Genomic DNA, 23,114 nt, shown 5'->3' on the forward strand with positions numbered 1-23,114 from the left:
CACTTCTTTCTTTCTTTCCTTTTTTTTAAATATTTGAATTTGACAAATTGACTGATTTCAGTTAAGTGACTGAGAATTTACAGGTCTAATTGTACTCAACAACAGTCACTATAGTAGGTGGAGCATTAAAAAAAGAAAGAAGAAAAAGAAAGTAGGCTAGTCATTCAGAGCCCAGGAAACTTGACCTCATCCGATTTTCATTAGTGTGAAATAAACAATAAACATTTCTTGCTACTCTCAAGAGAGAAAATTTGTTAATCGCATAGCATGTCACATTACCATGGTTAAGGGGATGCTCTCTTGTGGCAATTCAGAGCGTTGAGTATCACAAAGATCATTTCCCTCCTGAACACTAGCCGTCGCCAGTGGATCAAGACTTTAGCGCAGCCGGGAAGAGCTTGTGTGCCTCAATGATCTGGAGAGCTGTACCAGTGGCAGATTTATTACCTAACAAGTCAAAAGGATTGGGGACAGACCAGGCATGAGCAGTGACTTTTTTCTCCTGGACAAGCATTATTTTGTTTATCATATTATGAATGAAATCATAAAATTGATGATCTGATTGGAAGTTTAAAGAAAATGATAAACATATATCAGTTTAATTACAGTAGAACAATGGTACCCAACACAATGCTTGAATCACATTCACAATCCCCAGGATTGAAAATAGGCATATCATTTCTAATGAGACATCCACAATAAATCATTAAAACTAAAATCATCGGAAAGCTTTGGTGTTGAGACAAGAGTCTGACAGAGATGTTTACTGCCACCTTCTCTTTTTTGTATTGGTCATTAACTGAACCATGAAATCAATGACAGCAGAGAGAAGCAATGAAATCCAGTGAACACTCTGAACGACACTGGAAGGTTCTGATATTTCGGATGACATTGCCCTCTTGACTAACAATCAAGGGTACATGCAGGATAAAACAACTTTCCTAGTTAAATCATCAGCAAGCAAAAGGCTCAAAATAAATCACAAGAAGACAAGAGTTGATGAAATTAAACAATATTGCCAAAACACCAGTCACATTGAATGGTGAGCCTATCATCAGGTGGAGTCCTTTACCTCCTTGGGAGTGTCGTTGACAAAAAATGTAGTACAGACCGAGCTATTACATCTAGGATTGGTTTCGAAACTTGGAGAACAAAAATATTGCGCAAGAGGACACAGACATTTCTGAACTTATGTCTGAGGTGGACCTACAAAATAGGGTGGCTGGAGAAAATAACCAATGAAGAGCGGTGGCAACATGGAAACACACCAGCTGAGCAGCAGATCCAACAGAAGTAGTGGGGCTGGATTGCTTAGGAAGGATGTGGAGAGGTTAGCTCAAAATCGTAGCATTGGTGGCTATGCTCCTGGAGGAGTGAAATGCCTAATTAAGTAAAAAGATAAGAAAAAAAGTCGGATGCAATGCAGGCTTAATCCAAGTCAGTATGAGAGTGGCATATAGAAAGACAATCAAAACTCAATGGAAATCAGATTCAATTAAAATTTAATCAATATAATCGCTGGCACTTTTAGCAAGAAAAACTTTGCTCTCTCACCAAGCAGCACAATATACATAAAAATGCATTTAACCCTTTAACAGAAAAACTAAATTTCTTTTTAATAATAATTTCTCTTTTTTTATTTGGTTTTAACTGCATACCTAAAACTTTTTTCAACTATAGATCAATAACAGCAATATAACTTTAGGATCCCTGTGACTGCTCTATATGTGAAATCAGTTAGAAAGATGTAAGGTTGATGACAATCAAACCCTGCTTGTAAAGGGTTAATTTGTTAAATATCACAATCAAACTCACACATCATCACCATTCGAAACATGCCGGTCAATATTATTAACTATATTATATTGCCAACATAAGTAAGGACCTTTCTTCGTAAAACTGATATGGATTTTCATTCCAATCAATTTCGTAAATTGCATAAATAACATACAGAATTCCATTTTAGCCCTCACACTCACTGGCTAATATAGCCTCAATTCCAATTACAGCAGTAAAAGGCCATCACAAAAAAAACACCCCCCCCCCCCCCCCTTCCCAAAAACAAAAAACAAACATACAACAATCTATACAAATTCACGCTGGCATAATAACAGTCTAGTTACCTCAAAGCAAACAGAGCAGTGAATTTCATATTTTTAAAATGGAAATCTCTTTTACAAAGAAAGAGGACTCTGTTCTAGTTCTATTAATTTTCTAATCGGTACATCAGTTACATGCCACGTGAATTAAATTGTATAATGCTCACACACTCATATCCATTTCACTCACTCATTGACATAACATTCAAGGTAAATAAATAATTGATTCAAGGCATATAGTCTGGATCATTGTCGTCATCATCATCATCTAGATCTTCATCCAGATCTAAATCTTCCATGTTTTCAAATAAAGATTCATCCACCTCTAGCGTGTCTCCCTCTGATGTCAAGATAGAAACAAGACAAAAAACGATAAATAAGACAATATTAGGGATGGGAAAATCATATTGTAACATCGACTTTTCCTTAAAACAAAATTCAAAGCGTGGTAGTTGTTTCTAGAATATGATATAGAACTGCCATACCGCAGGTTATCAAAATATAATGTTTTTGAAAAAAATAAAACAGTTCTCATTAAATAAATGATCTGAATAAAGTAAAGAAGCTAGATTTCAAACACTTTAAAATTAAATAACAGCTTGATAATGTTTTTAGAACACAATATAGAAATAAAAAATTCACATGAATAAAGATATAATTTCAAACATTAAAAAGGGCCTTGGGCATAGTGAATCCATGGAAAGGATTTTTTACAAATCAAAATTCCCAGAAAAACCAAAAAAAAAAAAAAATCTCCAACACATGCTGAACAAGATAAATAAATAAAAATCTGTGAAAGCTCTTAATTGGACTTCTTATCGATATATTGAACTAAAAACAAGAAAAACAATGAAAAATAGAGTATGTTGGAATATAAAATCATATAATTATGTGCGACTATTCCATTGTAATATGAAATCAACTCATAGACCAACCAACTTTAAAGACAAACAATATAAACATTGTGAAGTCAAGGAGGGACTATTTTAGGGGGCTATAAATTAGCTGGAATAACCCTGACTTTCGGGTTTAATTTTCTTTGCAAGCCAGTCAAAAAGTGACCTGAACAAACTATACAAAATATTAAAGGGAAACAAAAAAGCTTACCATCTTGTAAGAATTTAACATCAGAATCATTCATAGACTGGTCACTCAAGAACAATGCTTTTCCTAAAAATAGATGGTAATTTATAGAAAATCATTTATCTTTGATAAATTAATCATATCTGATATGAGCTTAAATGTACTAGAACGATTTAACTAGATTTAAAGTACAGCCCAAGCTAGTTTATTGGAACAGCTCGGTTCCTGACAAATTGTCCCAATTAAGCGGTGGACATGAAATTGAGCAATTTTTCAGATTTATCATAGTCCACATAGTAATCAGGGAGACTTGTTTGACATCTAATTTGGGTTACTTCAATGGCACTTGACTGCTAATTTGATCCACAGAGGAGAGATGAACTCTAACTGCACAAAATAATTAACGAATATGCCACTCTTATCAGAAGCATAACGATGGTTGGCGGATCAAACCTCCAAAATCTCGATTTCACGATCAGTGGATCAAAAATCTGAAGTCTGCATACGAGCTTTGCGCACCATGTTTTATTTGATTTTGGGCAGATCAGACCTCTGATGTCAGACTTCAGAGGTTTGATCTGTCGACCATCGATAAGTAAGTGATTGATTAAGTGTCTACCCATTGGTCTAATTGAACAAACAAACCATTTGGCAGGGACAGTCTTGAGCAAACAAAGCTATCACTCATTACCCATCGCACCATTGGTCAGTTGACCCATGACCATGTGCGTAACGATGGCAGTCAATGACACTGCCAAGGAATACAGGTAAATTCTATTGTTCACATCTCTGTGATGACTATAACACACGGTTTGACAACACACTCAATTTACTGTCGCGATACACTAACTGGGGATACAGGTAAAGTCTATTGTTCACACCTCTTTGATGAATGGTACGACCATACATCCGGATGACCGTCCGGCTAGACTAATTTGCATTTTATGAACCATCGTTTTAAATTGGAGACAACGAAAAAGCTCGTTACTTTTATGGGGACGACTATTGTCAAATTTCGTCCTCATTAACCGACGGGCCATACCAAATAAGCGGCCAGGAATTGGAAAGGGTGTAACTTTTGTATGAAGAAAGAATTCTGTTCCCAAGGAATCGTCCCAATAAAGTTGCTGTCCCAATTAAGCGGCGTCCCCAATACCGGCTTGGACTGTATATTACATAATTAATGATCAAAAATATAATTGTGAATTTGTTTACTTTTTTTCTCATGTTAACAAGAGATCCTTTGAGATCATCTGTATAATAAGAACAGTCTTGCTGAAAGAACAACTTTGCTCTACTTGACAGCATGAGACTAAGAAAAATAAATCTTGGTAGATCTGTTCCTTTCATATCATTTATTTAAATTTTATATTTGTGAGAAACTGAAATTTCCACTTAACGTTTGAAGTGACTTTACCCTAAGCAGTTTCAATTAGGAAGGAAAAAAATATGTTCATACCTGTGGGCTTTTTGTTGACTTCATCAACTATTCCTTTCAATCTTTTGATTTCTGCCATTTCTGCATTGAATTTTGTCCTCCATGCCATAAATGTTTCAACAGTGACACGAGTTCCCTCAAATTTTTTCTGGACAAATAAAAAAGAGGGAAAAAAATAACCATAAATAGTAATTTACTTTTCAGTAATCATAAGAAAGGGCAAAAAGCTATAACATGATTGTAACGCCTTTAAAGGTTTAGGGGAGTAGATCATTTTTTAAAAATCCCCTGTTCATACACTTTTCTGAGCGTTGAACAGTTCGAAATCACATTAAAGCATTCCAAGAAATGCACATTTTAAATAATGGCAGCGATTTGTCCGTATCCATAAAAAATAAACAAAATCCCGAAACTCACAATACAGTTAACTGTATATTGAACACCACTCATTTCTCATTATTATGGTGAGAAAACATGCTGCAATAAAGTAGAGTATTCTTGAACACAGTTGATCTACAATACACTGGCAATTTATAAAGTCCGCTCTTTCTCACACGTTATAAATAGAAATTTGATATCAATCAGCTATCTATTGTTGTTTTATTCTCTTTCCCCAATTGTTACAAATCTCTTAAAAGCAAGCAACCCGCAAAACATATTTTCAACGCCAAAAAGATAAAAATAAGCACAAAGTCATAGTCATATTCCAGCTCTGTGGTCTACTGATTTGAGCACATTTAAGTGGATATTGTGCCATAGACATATAAAATCTCATCACTTAAAAATATCTACAAGTGAATGATGCAATAAAAAAAGTTTTCATTTTCAACATGATAAAATTATCTTAAAGGTGATACCGCTCCTTTAAAGTTTGTCTGCATTAAGATTACATGGAAAGGAGTCTTTAAAACTATGATTCATGATGAAAATCCCTAGGGCCTTCCCCAGGATTTGAAGACATTAATAAATATAATAAGAAATAAAATGTATATAGGGCAATCTCCACCTAACGTGTTCGATGGCTTTAACACCAACTCCACACATTTTCCTTGCCCTACAAAATTATGATAAAAATGCAAAACAAAAACAAACAAACAAAAAAAAAATTAAATGATGATTATCAACAAATTTCTTTACATTGAAAAAAAAAAAAGAATGACAAGAAAAGAAAACACGCTCTCTCTCTAACCCTTTCAGCCTCTTCATGCTCCAACAATTTCTTCTCAGCAGCATGTTCCCTCTCCTTGACCATATTTTCCATTAAATCTGTCATGCTTTCTTGGACAGCAGAGACAATGGTGAATATCATAGCCATGCCTAGATTCTCCTCAGCCTGTGATGAGAAAAAAGAATCCCTTATCATTTTACAGATACATGACTAATGGCAGGACGTTGTTGAGAAAACAAAGATAGTATAATGCTTATATCGTGACACTCTAACTTTGAAGTGTCAATGTAAATAGATAGTAGGTGAATTAGATGCTGTATAATGAGCGTTCCCCATTAAGTTTGACAAACATCACTTTATTTTTATGTCCACAACATGATATTCTGAAAAATTGTTGAATAACTTTATTATTTCATGCACACTTATTCTTTGGACAACAATGAGTGATTCCTCTTGACATCAGATGCTCAGTTGAAAGTTTAGATCAATTTCTTTTGAGGAATGCCTGGTTAATGGCTACTCACTGTGCCATTCCAAGGGCATGGTTTGTTATTTTAAAAATTCCTTTGATGTTCTCGACAAGGTACAAACTTATTGTCAGCACCATAAGCAAAAAAAAAAAAACACAAAAAACGTGACTCTAACAAGGGCAATGCATACCTGACCCAACATTAATTCTTTCAATATAGACAGGTGATGATCTTCAAGATTTTCTGACGATACAATTTCCATCCCTGGTGCAGAGTCTGGATAGTCTGGAGTGTATGTGAATTCTATGATGGCTGACACTGAATAGATCAAGTAAATGAGAAACAGATATTCAATTTTAGGAGGAGAGGGTGGAGGGGCGGGGGGAAGAACCCCCTCCCCACCCCAAAGAAAATTCCCAACAAAACAAGACAAATCATGATTCTGCATGATTTCCGCTCTTAATCATATGAATTGTCACTTACAAATGCTTTGGAATAACTTGCAGCCTAGTTTAACCATATTTACACAAATTTCCTTAATGACAATGACAATGATGATGATGATAATAATAATAATAATAATAATAATAATAATAATAATAATAATAATAATAACAATAATAATAATAATAATAATAATAATATTTAAAAAAAAAAATAAAAAAAAAAAAAAAAATAATGATAATAATAATAATAATAATAATAATATATATAATAATAATAATAATAATAATAATAATAATAATAATAATAATAATAATAATAATAATAATAATAATAATAATAACAATAATATACATTGCATTTGTTAAGTACTCTACCATACTACAAGAAAATACTCACTGCGCCTTACAAAAGGCTTGTCATCAGACAAGTTCAGAAAAGTGCAAAGTTTTATTTTAACTTCTCATTTGAGCAACAATTGTGTGTATATTTTGTAAGGTCGTTTCAGAGGGTTTTAATATTTCTAGATAGGGAATGACCTCCACATTATACACAGGAACTTCTTCTGTGAACAGAAAGCAATTTTGATTGGCTGATGAGCAAAGGAATTGGTCTGTTAATAAAAATCTAATATGTCATCTCGATAAGTTGTTTGATTGGATTTGAGACAATCAAAGGACAATGTCAGAGCTTTGATTACTTTGCATTCTTTGATCAGAAGCAAACAAAGCTCTCTAAGAGGGGGGTGGATCTAAATCCCTTGCTACATGTTTTTTCTCCACCCAAGTCTGTGTATACACCAATTATATTGACATTACAAGCACTTTTGATCTCTGCTATGTTATAGAGCAATAACTGGGTTTACCTCAGTTGCCACGTGCTGTGTGGATTTGAGCAAGTCACCTCACAGGGGGATGTTTGTGGGATTAATGAGAACTAATAGTTGTCTCTATCACTCAAAATTAATTTCTGTCATATGCTTATAAGAGACAAAAATTGCTGGGGAAGTTTGACTATTTCATACTTATTCTCTTTTCATTTTGTTCCGATTCTTCCATACACCCTTTATCTCTCAGCACTAACATTGCTTACTTCTCACATTTTTTCTCCGATACATTTCCTTGTCTTCTACAAGGTAAAACATAAATTTAAAATGTTGGCTACTAACTACTATGCATAATAACACCTACTTGGCTCGTCTGTAGTTTTTTCAGACTCTTGAGGCGTGACTGACATTTTGAATACATAGTGTGGTTCTGTCTCACAAACTGAAATGCAAAGGTGAAATGACATAACAAGGTCAGACAGTATCAAGATAAAACCAGGGACTCAACTCTATGCCACTCAGAGTGAGACTTGAACCCTGCCAGGAGTTTCCAGTCCCGGTCCGAAGGCAGGTGTCATGCCGCAAGACCACATAGCCATTAGAATATGAAATGATTATTCTTAATTTGGAGTCAAGACCTTAAAAAATTAAAGAGTCTTAATTATGAAGAGATAAAGTACAATAAACACGTACCTCCCCCCCCTCCCCCCTCCCTCTCTCTCTCTCTCAATGTGTGGGTTGTCAAGATTTTACTAGTAGAACTTCATGCCATGTTGAAATTATACAGACCTTTAGAATGTGAATACAATGGATAACAAACATATCTAATTATATGGGACAAAGTTTGATGACTTGATGGGATATGAAATAAAATGAAAGCAATCACTCTTTTTTTAATATCGGGTTGTACAAAGAAAACAAATAAAAACTTTTAAAAACAAAAACAATAAAATGCCCAAAAAATGTTGAAAAGTATGGTTTAAAAATTAAAAAATATTAATAATCTCTAGCATCATTGTAACCATATTATGCTCTTTATATCAGACGTTTGACTGTTTTTTAAGACATTAGTATTGCGAAACGTATTGTTCCTGAAGTTTGAGGATTTATCTGTAAAATGTCCCTGAAATTTGTAATGTATGGTAGGCATGCTTGTATATACAACAAACAAGTCAGTGATTTAATTCAAAATGAAGAGAAGTTTATTTTATTTTTAGCTCTGCCATATCATGGCATTCTCAATCAAGAACACAGGAAACTAGCAGTACTCCAGTACAGCTGATAGTCGTATTGATTTTTTAAAATTTAGTTCTGTGTTATTTTAAATTAGTCCATAAGGTTTTCAGTATTGTGATTCTATAAACTAAAACTTTGAAGAGGAAGGGAGAGGGAGAGGAAGGAGGGGAGAGAGGGAGAGAGAGAGAGAGAGAGAGAGAGAGAGAGAGAGAGAGAGAGAGAGAGAGAGAGAGAGAGAGAGAGAGAGAGAGAGAGAGAGAGAGATGGTGTGAACTGTTTAATGTCCGTGAAGTACTGTCGTGAGTTCCTTTACTGAGGAATTACAATTCTTAACATGTCGGATGAGACAACACGCTTGTCCTTGTAGGGTTTTATTAAATTTTTTTTTTTTATTTGGTCAGATACTCGCTTTACACATTCTCTCTTTCTGCATGGACTAGTGGATTTAACATGTTGTGTTAACTTCGTTTGATATTAGTAGTTTAACCTTACCAGCTGAGAACAGGATAATTTGCGTTATTGTCAGCAGATTTAGTCTATTGCTATGCCCATAATATACATATTATGGAGATGCCCATAGATGCAGCATGGAGATGCCCATCGGCGTATTTTGTATGTCTTTGGTGATTCCCGCTTAGTCTTAGATTAAGTGGCGACACCTATTTAGATCTCTAAACAGAGACCCCCAATTCATTGATGACCGCTCACTTCGGTGGAGATATTTTATTTATTTTATTATCTCATCATGAATGAGATGTTGAAATCTATTCACGACAATACCTTATTTGTTTCTCTACGACTAACGGTTACAGAGTTATTATATAAATAAATATACTATATAAAATAGTGAGCGAGTGTATCAATGTTGATGAAATTTGGCAGACATATTCTTCAATTAATTGTCTATCGGCATCATGTATCTCAAGTATAACTAAAAGTAAAAGGAAGCCATAATTTTAAAAGTTCTTAAGTAATTAAAAAATTGATAAATGTTTACTTCATTAGCTTTCTGAGATATACAATCAGGAATTAAGGATGAAATACAATGTTAGAGTGCTTGTTTTGTGCCCTTTAAAATGATACAAAAATTAGCTACATAGGTTCAAAATTAACGCCATGGCCGTGGTGACCAAAACAGCAAAGAACCAAAAATAAAGTTCCAACAATAAGGTTCACCTTACAGTTACAGTGAGCCTATCCTATTGGCGGCCACTGGACAGGAGTTACCAAAGTGCCAAGAGATTAGAGAGAGAGAGAGAGAGAGAGAGAGAGAGAGAGAGAGAGAGAGAGAGAGAGGAGAGAGGGGGGGGGGGTAGTAATGTCGGGACTCGGATCAGTTTCACGTATACTGTATATGCCTACTCCAACTCATGAAAATATCTGATCTGTGCGGGCACTTATTTTGGGGTCCCATGGGTGGCGGCCTTCGATAGAATTAAATTGAGAATTGGTTATCAAAGTAAAAAAAAAAATTCCTACTTTCGATTTCATCTGGGTAAATGGATTCCAGTGCCTCAATTTCATTCTTTTGTTCCTCTAAATAATCTGTCATGATGGTAGTATATTAATATAACTGGGTTCACTTGAGTATTTTATACTAGTTCTCAACCTTAGCATTCCTGTAAACAAATATGTAAAAATTTATCAACTCATTTTTAGCTAACTTAGGTTTTCATGCTGGCAGCCATGTTGTAAAAGGATGACTTTTGTTATATGGACGTTGATTAGTCGAAACATTTGTTTCCGGGTTACTATTAACAAATCAAAAGAACTCTATTATTTTTCTTTAACCAAGGGAGGCCATTCTGTTTAATTTCTAGTGTTTAGTGTTTATGAGTTACGAGTCTCCTTTTCTATTTCTTGTTACTTTAGTAAATTAAATTTGGTCACTCATTGTTATAACTGTATACGTGTTTGGTGAAATCATGTCAAGACAAAGCAGTCGAATTGGAGATTCAAAGAAAGTAGTAAGTCCAAGTCAAGATTAGTGATTCCTTTATCACAACGATATGTTGAACTTTCACTGACTAGACAAGAGAGAAGAAGAAGAATGGGAGGGGCAGATTTGGATATAATTATCTATCTAGATCTATAATAATAATAATAACCACATCAAATAAAGAGGCTGTTCAACAATTGTCATTTTTTTTTTTACAACTCGAATATAATAAATCCCTCTTTTAGTCACAGTAATATTGCGATGAATTGCTTCGTTTCTTCCCAAAATCAAATGCGGTTACTTACCAACAAACTGACAGACGAGACATAGCCTCGGCTAAACTTAAACTTATTCATGTTATTTATTTATTTATTATTATTCATGTTATTTATTTATTTATTATTATTATTATTATTATTATTATTATTATTATTATTATTATTATTATTATTATTATTATTATTATTATTATTATGAAAACTGGGAGCACTTCAATATGCCTTCACTTTAATTTAAAGATATTGCAAAATGTCTACCTGTATTTTCAAGAATCTAACCTTGAAAGACATATCTAGGTTCCATTCCCATTGTGGACATTTAAAAACAAATTTTATTTTATTGAAAAAGAAATCATTTTTATTGTTATAGTTTCTAACTGGACATATTTTTAATAATTTGAATGAATCTATTATTATTGTTGTTATTATTATTATTATTATTAATTATATTTTCTAAAACAACATCGGTACCATTCAATGTGTTATCGACTTGCACTTATATGTAAACGTCGATTGTTATTTTATATTTTGTCATTATCAACAGTTTATTCGTTTACTGCGTCTTTGTCTTTTTATTGTTTTTTTTTTATTGTTTTTTTAAATTATTATTATGTTTTTCAAAACCGTTTTATCATGTTTAAAAAAACTTCAATTTTAATTTTCTAAAATTATTTATTTATTTATATTTTGGTCATTGAGATCAGTATTTGTGTCCCATGTTTCTTTTTACCTTTGATTTTTAAATTATTATTGTAATTCTTTATTTTATTATCATTGTATAAACGTACATAGGTAATCACTAAGCAGTATGCTAAACTACAATCTAAAACTATCTAAAACTCATGGACGTATATGGGTCTATTCACAGAAAATAAGATAAGAAACCTCTTTTTTCTATAGGACTATTTCTACATCGCGCGTTTACACCCCCAACGGTGGTACATAAAAATGGTGTGTTAATTAATTTGATTAATATTAATATATATTGACATAAATTAATTCGTACTTCCTTACAAAGGGGTATTCTATTTCCTGTCCCATCATTGTTTATGTTTATATTCACCTTAACTATGCCATTCACACTTCTCTTATTCATCGTGTTTTGTTGATAAAGGGGAAACCCTAAATATCCACTGTCTCTGTCTTCGTTTAATTTATTGAAGCTTACAATTCAACACTTATCGTTATTTTTTCCTGCAAGCTTCAAGCAGCAACATTTTCATTAATTAACCAGCACCGCCAACAGAGGTGCATAAAAATGGTGAATTTTTGTACACCTCCAATGGAGGTGCATAAAGATGGTGTGTTTTTGTACACCTCCACAAGAGATGCATAAAAACGCCACCTTAAAAAAAAATGTCTATCTTGAATCATTGATTCAGCTCTCATTTGCTTTTTTTTGTTTAAAAGTAACGAGGTCAGTTTTAAATAAACCACGGGAGAAAGCACTCAGCCTGCTTGTCGCTCAGCCATTGATAAGTTATCACTGAGCAATGAGGCAGCTGAGACAGACTCGTGCCATGCACGGTGCTATCATCATGAAAAAATTGATGGCATGTTGGAGAGAGAGAGAACCTAGTTTATTAGTAGTTATTATGCAAGAGGAAGAATGATTAACTGCAATAAATACTTCATTTTAATAAAAGAAAATTGATTTTCTCATAGATATCAATCTTTCTCTATTATATTGACTTATATTGATATATACACACAAACTCACACGCTATCACCACCACCATCATCATCATCATCATCTTTTCACCATCATTTTCGTTATCATTATCTCATTTATGTTTATTGACAATAAATACAATTGAAAACAAGTTACTTGAAATGAAAATGTTAAATAAATACTTCTTGCTTTTATTCGGTACATGAAGAAAATGGGAACAATAAAAAGAGGGGTTGAGTGTGCTTTATATAAGTAATAAATTGGAAGGTGTGGTCGTTTCGTTTCTGCGCTAAATGCAGAAGGGAAGGGCAGATGATTACACGTGTAGTACATCTGTGGTTAGCCCTGAATTTCATGGCAGTGTCACTTTCAATTTGGCATAACTCAAGAACTGAGTGCCCTCTCTGTGTTTCGTGACTCTATGAGCTATCCTGATATTCCTAAATGGCTCTGATGACGTCACATTAACTATTTTGATCATTTGTGTCTTGCTTAAAGTTATATAATAACCGCTGACTATTATCATCCATCCTTTTGGGAAAAATGAAAAAGTATTTACATAAATTCATTTGTCAATTAGAGATCGTAACCTGTTTAGGCAGCAAATTGTATCTCATATTATTTAGTCCAGAGGAGTTTTGAGTTACTTTCTTTCTAATCTGTATAATGTACTCAGTTATTCAAGTTGATTTGATTTTCTTTTCATTTAGAATGGTGAGCTTTTTACTCTGACTTATGGAGCTCTGGTTGCCCAGCTGATCAAGGATTATGAAAATGATGAACAAGTTAACAAACAGCTTGACAGAATGTAAGTTCAGTACTAATAAAAGTAGTAGTAGTACTAATAAAAGTAGTAGTAGTAGTAGTAGTAGTAGTAGTAGTAGTAGTAGTAGTAGAAGTAGTAGTAGTAGTGTGGCTATGTGGAGTTCTTGAAAAACCTCTGTACTTACATTTTCTTCCCGTACTCAGGTTTAAAATGAGTACCTGACCGTTAACAATATTGTCTCCGTTGAAAAAAATTGTATTATCGCTTAACAGGCAACTTGTCTCGTCCTGTTGTTGGCCAGGGCCCCCTTGTAAAGTACTTTGAGTACTTTTAGAGGATATTCCGCTATATAAATGCTCAAGTTTTCTTCATGGACCCGGGAAACATTTTGAAAAACAAACAGATGTCGTTCGGGATTAGATTCCGAGTCTTGAAGTGCTACGTGTGGCCAATCTTGTTATACGGATGCGAAAGCTGGACTACAAATGCAGAAACACAAAAGAACATTGAAGCTTTGAATGTGGTGCTGTGAGAAGATGCAGAGAATATCGTATACTGCACACAAAACGAACGAAGAAGTGCTAAAACAAACATACCAACAAAGGAAACTAATGCCCTTAATAGTGGATCGACAACTATCCTTTTCGGACACATAGTAAGGAAAGATAAGAATGAATACCTGGCAAGTTGTGGAAAAATACTGGTAAACGCGCCCGGGAGACAAAGAAAAACCTCATAGACCAACTGAAGGGCTTCACCAACCTAACAATCCAAGAGCTGTTTGAAAAAGCAAGAGACAGGGAGGAATGGAGAGAGATAATTCATGCAGTATCCGAAGCCTGGACCAGGCATGGAACCTAGAAGAAGAAGAAGTAGTTATTGTTGTAGTTCATTTTGGTAACTTTTCAACAAAAAAATTTATCACCATATTATTGTAGAATACAATTTACCAAGCTTTTCTAGTTCTGAGGTTAAGACACTGTCAAAGATGGAACAATAATAGAAAATCACCAAAAATTGTTTTATTTTAAAACTGAAACTGCTGAATCTAAGCCAAGGAGTGTGGTCCTTTAATGCTTTATATTTACTTTAAGTGAATGTTAACGATTGTGATGTGGCAGGTGAAATGAATTTGTCTTGTAATGTATTGTTCTCTCCATGATTAATATTGATATAATTTTTTTTTTAATTTTTCGTTCCAATTCTTAGACTGAATGTTTCTTATATGAAATATTTGACCCTTGGATTTGATCTTATGAACTCGGTGAACTGTTTGCCAAAATTGAATACAAGATCAAAATGAAAAAAAAAAAAAGCTTTTTTTTTCTTCATTTTAAAACACCATTCATTCTTCACGCATGCTGATATTTTTTAAGTTCATATTTGATTTTTTTAATAATAAATGTTCAGCATTTGTTGCACCTCAACAAAATATCATATTTATGATAAGTCACATAAAGGTGAGGTTTGTTTTCATACACATAGATTTTGATTTTTGTTTGTTTTTGTTTATTCTTCAGGGGTTACAATATGGGTGTCAGGTTGATAGAGGACTTTCTGGCAAGATTCAATATTGGTCGATGTTCTGACTTCAGGGAAACAGCAGACATCATTGCAAAAGTAATAAAAGAGAACCATTGTGAAACTGTTTCTCCCTGTCAAATGCCTCTTTAGGTGAAAATCAATCTTATCCCCAGTAAAACTTTTTCAGATTTAGGCATAGGAGAGAAGAGTTAAAGGAGCTATTAAAAAGCAAACTCATTATTGGTTATCAGACGAGTCAAGAGTAAATTCCCATAGCTATTGGGTGCCATCTTTGTCCTTATCAAAGTTAACTTTATATTTTTGGCATTCACATCTAGTGTAGAAAGCGATGACTGACTGCTATATCACTTGAATAATAAGCTGAACCTTGAGAATGACATCAGATTTGGTGCTTCCATGATTCGAGCTGGATTTTGTTGGTCAATGACAATCGTCAGTATACCATGTCACCTTTACGCTTGAGCTGAAAATAAATATGGAATTGCACCATGCGCTCTTAAATTTAAAATTGAACACAATATGTTTTAATTTTAGTCTAGAAGATGTTTTCTTTCTTTAAATGGCAGTTATAACATCAGGTACGAAGAGGATCCTGGGTTGGAAGCATTCCTTTTGACGTTGTAATGCATACTGTTAAATAAAAACATTCAAAGAAATAACACAAGAGAACAATACTCAGAAAAAGATGTATACCAGTTTTGACTGTTTCAATTTTTGAAAAAGAATACATTTTTTAGAGAATGAGTGAAAAAAACGTTTTTTAAAAAACACCCAAAAGCAATGAGATGATACTTTGATTATATTTTATATCATGTCATATTTTAGGTTTTAATAGGTCGTATGATATTTTATAACCTTTTCAAGACAATGACGTTCTTTTAGTTGAAAATATTTTGAACAATTTATATCCTTTGTCCAGAGCTACTTTGTCGCTCAATTTTTATTATTATTTTTTTAAAATTCAGTTTATACTATACACTGATTTCACTCCAGGTTTTGAGTGTGGTAGATAAATTTAGCTTAAGTATTATTTGCTGCATCTGTATTGTTTTCCCCTATGTAGCATGCATTCAAGACATACTTGGGTTTGACACCTGTGATCAGTAACTGGAGTCCTGCAGGTGATGAATTTTCTCTGATGCTGGAGACCAATCCATTAACTGAGTTTGTAGAACTCCCACCTGGCCACTCTAATCTCAACTACTCCAACCTTCTTTGCGGTGTGCTTAGAGGTGCCCTTGAAATGGTACGTTTCTAAACAAGGATTTTTATTTAACATTAGTAAAATAAAGAAAACAAGCTGTCCTTGAATCTTTATTTATCTGGTGCTTAAAGCGTTGTAAGCTCCATTGAGATTCTAAAATAAAATCTCTGCAGTAGGTATCTAAAAATGTCACACACCACTGAATCTATTGATTGGATTATGTCAATGTGTACATATATGCAGGTCTGACATTCGAACCCACTTACGGGCCTAGTTTAACATTGTTGTAATGGACAATATTTTGCATCATTTTTTGAGATTTCCATTACAACAATGAGCCCATAAGGAATTGGGTTATCAGACCTGCAAATAAGTGCACATCGGATTATGTCCATTTAGTTTTGTCCCAGTTCATTTTGGCCTGATAGTCATTTGATTTATTTATTATATATTTATTATTATTATTATTATTATTGTTATTATTATTATTATTATTATTATTATTATTATTATTATTATTATTATTATTATTATTATTATTATTATCATTATCAAGATGGTAGAAATAATAATGGGATGATGATGATGATTATTAAAGCATGTAATTGTCAGTATTATCAAATTGTTTTTTGTATTTTTTTACAATATGCTAATCTGTCTCAAGGTACAAATGGATGTGGATGTAAGGTTTGTCCAAGATGCCTTGAAGGGAGATAACGTGACGGAAATAAGGCTGAAATTTATCAAGAAACTGGAAGATGCTGTACCTGCTGGAGAGGATTGAGGATTGCGAGATTGTAGATGGTTGATGATTGCTGAGGAATGACAAGATTGCTGTCACGGAGAGTGTGTTAGTGGATAGGCTTGCCTCATGTGTAAATATAATTGATAAATTGGTAGATTTTTTACACCAATATGAGCAGAATCGGGCTTCTTTAGACCAAAATTGGGGTGAAAATTTGCCACAAGTGTTTAAAAAAAAGAAGATTCACTGGTTTATCTGCATTTATATTGAAACGTGCATCATACATACTAGAAATATGTTTATATATTATATTTTAGGTAAAACTTTAAATTTGCATTTTAGTTATTTTGAGAAATAAATAAAATAATTTTAAAAAGTATTTATATTGTCCTTGATACCACTACATGGTCCTTAGCAGCACTTTACAGAATGTCAATACCATTCATACAATTAGCACTATACCACTTTATTTATTTATTTATTCATTTATTTGAAAAATATAGTTATATATTTATATTTTCTCCAGAGGCGAGTCTTGTTTTATTTAACTTGTGATGTGTGCTGGCAGAAGTTGAATATGTGAGTAATGTGTGAGTGTGTAGAAGGTGAATGTGTGAATTGTGCAGGTGTGAATTTGTTGGAAGTGAATGTGTAGGTTTGTGGACGGTGAATGTGTTGAGTTTGTGGAAGGGGAATGTGAGAGTGTGTGGAAGGTGAATGTTTGAGATAAGTTTAGTATGTGAGTTGATGGAATTGAATATGTGAGGGGGTTGAAGTTGAGGTATTGTGGAAATTAGTCATTGGATGAATGATACATGCATCATGAATGTTTTATTTTGATCATTTGATGTGATAATTCATTTCATCCTTTCGTTTGTAAATCATCAATAAGTTTATGCTCACTCCGTTGCAAGTATGTTTCTTAATTTTCTAATCCCTGTTTATCTATGGAAACACATTCTGAAATATATATAGAATTGATCATTTTTTAAAAAAAAGGTTTTAACAATATTAAGTGCAATAGATTGAGTGCTATCCTCAAACTGAGGTTTGTTGTTGGTATTTGTGCTAGACTTTTGGTAGCATTTTGCTGGAAATACAAGGAGAGAGTTGCTTACTTACTTACTTACTTACTTAGGCCCTTTATTCCAGCTTGAGCATAGACTATTGACGAATCTCTCCATCTTCTCCGGCTTTGTTGCCTTCTTCTTGGCTGAGGAGAGATTTGCTGAGTTCTATTCCTGATCTTCCCTTAAATTAGTCCAATTTTTCTTACTTTCTCTTTGGAGCTTGCAAGCACTGACAAACTCCAAATTAAAAATCTGTAGATTGTTCCACCACCTTCCTTTTCTCTGGACCTAAAACAGGCCTGCCATTTATGCACATGAAATCGTATATATCATACGGTTCTGCCAAAATATTATTTTGTAACCCTTCGACACAAAATGGTATTGATACTAAATATTTCTAAAATCTAAATTTCATGAGTTTGCCTTGGTCAAACAATAAGTGAACCTAAATTTTAGAGGCTGGCATAAAAAGATAAGCAGGAATAGCTTCTTGAAGAAACGAAAATATGTGGACACATTTTTGCCACTTTGAGAAGCTTCTGCAGCTTTTATTTTGGTGCCAGATCTTCCATTTTGGATTATTAATCACAATTCAAGCTAGTAAATCTTTTTGCGGTGAAGCATTACAAATATGACCCTAATACTAATATACATGATTATTTTGGTCTAAGGTCGGTCAAATTTACCAGGACATTAGAGAAAAGTAAAAATTCGATTTTACTCTTTATCTTACATCAGATCTTAGCATTTTCACCAAGACAGCACCAACAGTGATGCATCTCAGGCTCCCATGAAACAAGAATTACACCCCTGTTACTGTTGTTACCAGGGAGTCCTGGTAGCTCAGTTGATAGAGCACTTGCTTCATACGTAAAGGGACCAATATCTACCCCACGTGCATTCGATTTTTTTTCTGACTCTCCTGTCCTCCCAGTAGTAAATGGGTAGCTGGGTCTGTTAGATCTGGTGGAAAGTACTTTGTGATAGACTAGTGTCCTGTCCAAAGGTTAGAAGACAATAGAGAATAAAAAATTTTCGCGGCGGTGGTGGGGTTTGAACCTGCGACCTTATTGGTACGACAACTCCGCCTGGCAGGTGAGAGCGTGGCTCTACCGTGTGAGCTATCCACGAACACAAAAATATTCGTTTCAAACTCAAAGTCATTACTAGATCCCTCTCTCACCCACTTCTTGAGACCGCCGATTCGTTCGTACACCACCATCGCGAATAATTTTGACCAGCAGTTAAGCTCAATAGCCAATATTCTCAACACAAACATATAACACAGAAACGACTGAGACATTGAGTATGCTCCGGTGTATGGGGTGAATTTTTTAATTCAGAAAAGTGAGTGGAGCAGGCACTTATGTTGGTAACAACAAGATATGAAGTGAATAGAAAAGTGCCAGAAGACAATAGAGAATAAAAAATTTTCGCGGCGGTGGTGGGGTTTGAACCTGCGACCTTATTGGTACGACAACTCCGCCTGGCAGGTGAGAGCGTGGCTCTACCGTGTGAGCTATCCACGAACACAAAAATATTCGTTTCAAACTCAAAGTCATTACTAGATCCCTCTCTCACCCACTTCTTGAGACCGCCGATTCGTTCGTACACCACCATCGCGAATAATTTTGACCAGCAGTTAAGCTCAATAGCCAATATTCTCAACACAAACATATAACACAGAAACGACTGAGACATTGAGTATGCTCCGGTGTATGGGGTGAATTTTTTAATTCAGAAAAGTGAGTGGAGCAGGCACTTATGTTGGTAACAACAAGATATGAAGTGAATAGAAAAGTGCCAGAAGACAATAGAGAATAAAAAATTTTCGCGGCGGTGGTGGGGTTTGAACCTGCGACCTTATTGGTACGACAACTCCGCCTGGCAGGTGAGAGCGTGGCTCTACCGTGTGAGCTATCCACGAACACAAAAATATTCGTTTCAAACTCAAAGTCATTACTAGATCCCTCTCTCACCCACTTCTTGAGACCGCCGATTTGTTCGTACACCACCATCGCGAATAATTTTGACCAGCAGTTAAGCTCAATAGCCAATATTCTCAACACAAACATATAACACAGAAACGACTGAGACATTGAGTATGCTCCGGTGTATGGGGTGAATTTTTTAATTCAGAAAAGTGAGTGGAGCAGGCACTTATGTTGGTAACAACAAGATATGAAGTGAATAGAAAAGTGCCAGAAGACAATAGAGAATAAAAAATTTTTTCGCGGCGGTGGTGGGGTTTGAACCTGCGACCTTATTGGTACGACAACTCCGCCTGGCAGGTGAGAGCGTGGCTCTACCGTGTGAGCTATCCACGAACACAAAAATATTCGTTTCAAACTCAAAGTCATTACTAGATCCCTCTCTCACCCACTTCTTGAGACCGCCGATTCGTTCGTACACCACCATCGCGAATAATTTTGACCAGCAGTTAAGCTCAATAGCCAATATTCTCAACACAAACATATAACACAGAAACGACTGAGACATTGAGTATGCTCCGGTGTATGGGGTGAATTTTTTAATTCAGAAAAGTGAGTGGAGCAGGCACTTATGTTGGTAACAACAAGATATGAAGTGAATAGAAAAGTGCCAGAAGACAATAGAGAATAAAAAATTTTCGCGGCGGTGGTGGGGTTTGAACCTGCGACCTTATTGGTACGACAACTCCGCCTGGCAGGTGAGAGCGTGGCTCTACCGTGTGAGCTATCCACGAACACAAAAATATTCGTTTCAAACTCAAAGTCATTACTAGATCCCTCTCTCACCCACTTCTTGAGACCGCCGATTCGTTCGTACACCACCATCGCGAATAATTTTGACCAGCAGTTAAGCTCAATAGCCAATAATTTTTTATTCTCTATTGTCTTCTGGCACTTTTCTATTCACTTCATATCTTGTTGTTACCAACATAAGTGCCTGCTCCACTCACTTTTCTGAATTAAAAAATGTCCAAAGGTTAGCAAGCAATTGCTATTGTCTGTGTCACACTATAGAAAATGGGATAAACTCCGGCTCCATTGGGTCTTACTGAAGAATTACTGTTGTTTCTGCTGTTTTGGTGAAAAACTATTACACATAGCAGCATAAATAATGATAGAAATTATGATTTTAAAGAGATTCAGACTTCAAAGAGTTAAAATAGATTGTAAATGCAACAATTCTTAAATTTTGGATTATTTTCCAGCAGCAACCTATAAATTTCATTTATTGAGTAAATTATGTTGGAGAAGCCGACTTTGATATATAAAAATGATCAAGGGTAAGTTTCATGAGGTCATGATAGGAAATAGAAAGAGAGAAAGACAAAAAGCCATCTTTGATTTGGATCACATAGATGTACACAATGTTTTCTAGTCCTTGTACAGGCTATTAGATGTTGTCCTGTATTCAGTACCGGTTCCATCATAGTCATTTTCCTCTATTTATTTTTTGTCTCATACAACATGCTCTTGATCATTGTGTATTTAATATAAACTAAACATTTTAATGCAAAGAGCCGAAATTAAAAGGACTCTATCTGAATTAGAAGGATTTTGCTAATTGACCAAGGCTTTTATGCATTCTTTATTTGGAAATAAAGATTGTGTTTACAGTTATGAAATCGTTTGTTTATTATGTTTTTTTTTTCTAAGATTCCCAACTGTTCCTTACTCTATGAATGGTCACACAGAATGACATGAAAATTTATAAGTGGGATGAGATCTTTAACCATTCATTGGTGGGTGGAGAGGCCATCTCTATTTTGGTGTCTTCTATCCTTATATATATTATGTTTTCCCTTTCCATGTTGCTCTTATCTTTGATCTGAATTGACATTGCTCAATTTTTTTTTTTTCATTGTCCTCGCAGGAATCCGTAGCTGAAATGGAGGCATTACATGTTTAATTCCTTTTTGTTGTTGTTGGTTTTTTATGGTGATAACGTTCCTTTTAGGTAATTTATCTTCACATTATCTACTATTATAATTGTAGTTCTGAATACATTGTACTTTGTAAACATTTGAGTGTTTGCTTCGTAGCAGGATCCTTTGATTGTGTCTGGATAGTGCTTTTAGGTAATGTCAAAATTGCACATTGATAGATAAAAATCATCATAGACTCCTCTGTTCCCTATTTGAAACAGTCCTGTTGGTCTTATTTTTTCTTCTGTGCTTTTAACTTCAGATCTACAACTTTTTTCATATTTTTTCCCATTATATGCTGCGAAACCCCTCAACTCGAATAAATCAAAAGGCTATAGTTTTTCTACATTTGCCTTAGATACATCTTTTGAAAAGTATGACAACTCATTGTATCTCTATCAATTAATTAAATTCCTCTTCCTTCGGGATATAAATAAAAGTTCTTTGAACCAGATTAATTGTAGTTTATTTTTGTAAACTTCTAACCTGACCGTTTTCATAAATTTGTGCTTTTATGAGCGGACTGTGAATTGATATATAATCCCTTCCCTTAACTCTATTAGTGAAAATGGCAAGTTATGATTTGGAGTTTCAAGTAAGAGTAATCTCGATAGCTCAGCAAAGAAAGCACTCACTCCAATATCAATAGGGCTGCTTAACTTATATAGGTTTGAGTTGATGTTTTTAATGACCTCTATATTGGCCATGTGATATGTGATTGTAGGTAATTGTCATTCTGGGGAGAATCAAGTTGTAGTTAAATTTGATACCAAAAAAAATAGTTAATAAGCTCATGCTCCACACGCAAGTGCTTCACAATGACCAATCAGCCCAATCACTCTTAGAATCACTTTATTTAAAAAGCGGCAAAACAGATCTGCTTAACAGGTGATGCATGTTACACAATTATTAGCATGTGCGCTATCAAATAGGATGACCGAATTTTTTAAAAATTAAAGAAATGATTAAATTCTATTCCCACTTTAAACATCAAACTTGAGCTTTTATATAGAGCATTGTAAATCAAAGCACTTTACAAGGAGTCCCCTGGGTGGGGTTCCTGACCTCCCATAGTGGGCAGGGAGGCACTTACTGTGTCTTCTATCCCCCTATATCTGTTTTCCAGATTGCTTTCTGTCTTTGTCTTGGAGTGAGATCACTTAGTTTTTTCCTGCCCCTGGCCGGAGTCCTTAGCTGGAAGGGAAACATGTGAATATA

The 23,114-nt window shown here is 34.4% G+C and overlaps 2 protein-coding genes across 2 annotated transcripts; one reads left to right on the forward strand and one right to left on the reverse strand.

Annotated features, from left to right (window-relative positions):
• Positions 1 to 1,485: 1,485 nt before the first annotated feature.
• On the reverse strand, positions 1,486 to 10,477 carry LOC144968344 (RWD domain-containing protein 1-like). Its single transcript, XM_078906617.1, has 7 exons — positions 10,244 to 10,477; positions 7,893 to 7,970; positions 6,449 to 6,576; positions 5,810 to 5,953; positions 4,642 to 4,768; positions 3,207 to 3,269; positions 1,486 to 2,439 (listed from the first exon to the last, which is right to left on the reverse strand). Exons 1-7 carry the CDS (start codon positions 10,314 to 10,316, stop codon positions 2,327 to 2,329), a joined length of 726 nt encoding a protein of 241 aa, XP_078762743.1. The 5' UTR covers positions 10,317 to 10,477; the 3' UTR covers positions 1,486 to 2,326.
• A 75-nt stretch (positions 10,478 to 10,552) lies between these two features.
• On the forward strand, positions 10,553 to 22,839 carry LOC144968345 (trafficking protein particle complex subunit 3-like). The gene is made up of 6 exons (XM_078906619.1): positions 10,553 to 10,731; positions 13,364 to 13,461; positions 14,940 to 15,039; positions 16,028 to 16,210; positions 16,833 to 18,989; positions 20,951 to 22,839. Exons 1-5 carry the CDS (start codon positions 10,690 to 10,692, stop codon positions 16,950 to 16,952), a joined length of 543 nt encoding a protein of 180 aa, XP_078762745.1. The 5' UTR covers positions 10,553 to 10,689; the 3' UTR covers positions 16,953 to 18,989; positions 20,951 to 22,839.
• The last annotated feature ends 275 nt before the right edge of the window (positions 22,840 to 23,114 follow it).

Source organism: Berghia stephanieae, chromosome 3 (assembly GCF_034508935.2).
Source record: "Berghia stephanieae isolate SIO BIC M18660-M18661 chromosome 3, UCSD_Bste_1.3, whole genome shotgun sequence".
NCBI lineage: Eukaryota > Metazoa > Mollusca > Gastropoda > Nudibranchia > Aeolidiidae > Berghia > Berghia stephanieae.

Bases quoted from the DNA above. Each gene is read 5' to 3' on its own strand.
- LOC144968344 (XM_078906617.1), bottom strand. From the start codon at position 10,316: ATGACAGATTATTTAGAGGAACAAAAGAATGAAATTGAGGCACTGGAA. The intron at 5,954-6,448 runs GTATGCATTGCC...TTCTCATCACAG, and splicing joins AAGAATTAATGTTGGGTCAG to GCTGAGGAGAATCTAGGCAT. The intron at 2,440-3,206 runs GTAAGCTTTTTT...TCTTGACATCAG, and splicing joins TGTTAAATTCTTACAAGATG to AGGGAGACACGCTAGAGGTG.
- LOC144968345 (XM_078906619.1), top strand. From the start codon at position 10,690: ATGTCAAGACAAAGCAGTCGAATTGGAGATTCAAAGAAAGTA. The intron at 13,462-14,939 runs GTAAGTTCAGTA...TTTATTCTTCAG, and splicing joins AACAAACAGCTTGACAGAAT to GGGTTACAATATGGGTGTCA. The intron at 15,040-16,027 runs GTAATAAAAGAG...TCCCCTATGTAG, and splicing joins CAGCAGACATCATTGCAAAA to CATGCATTCAAGACATACTT.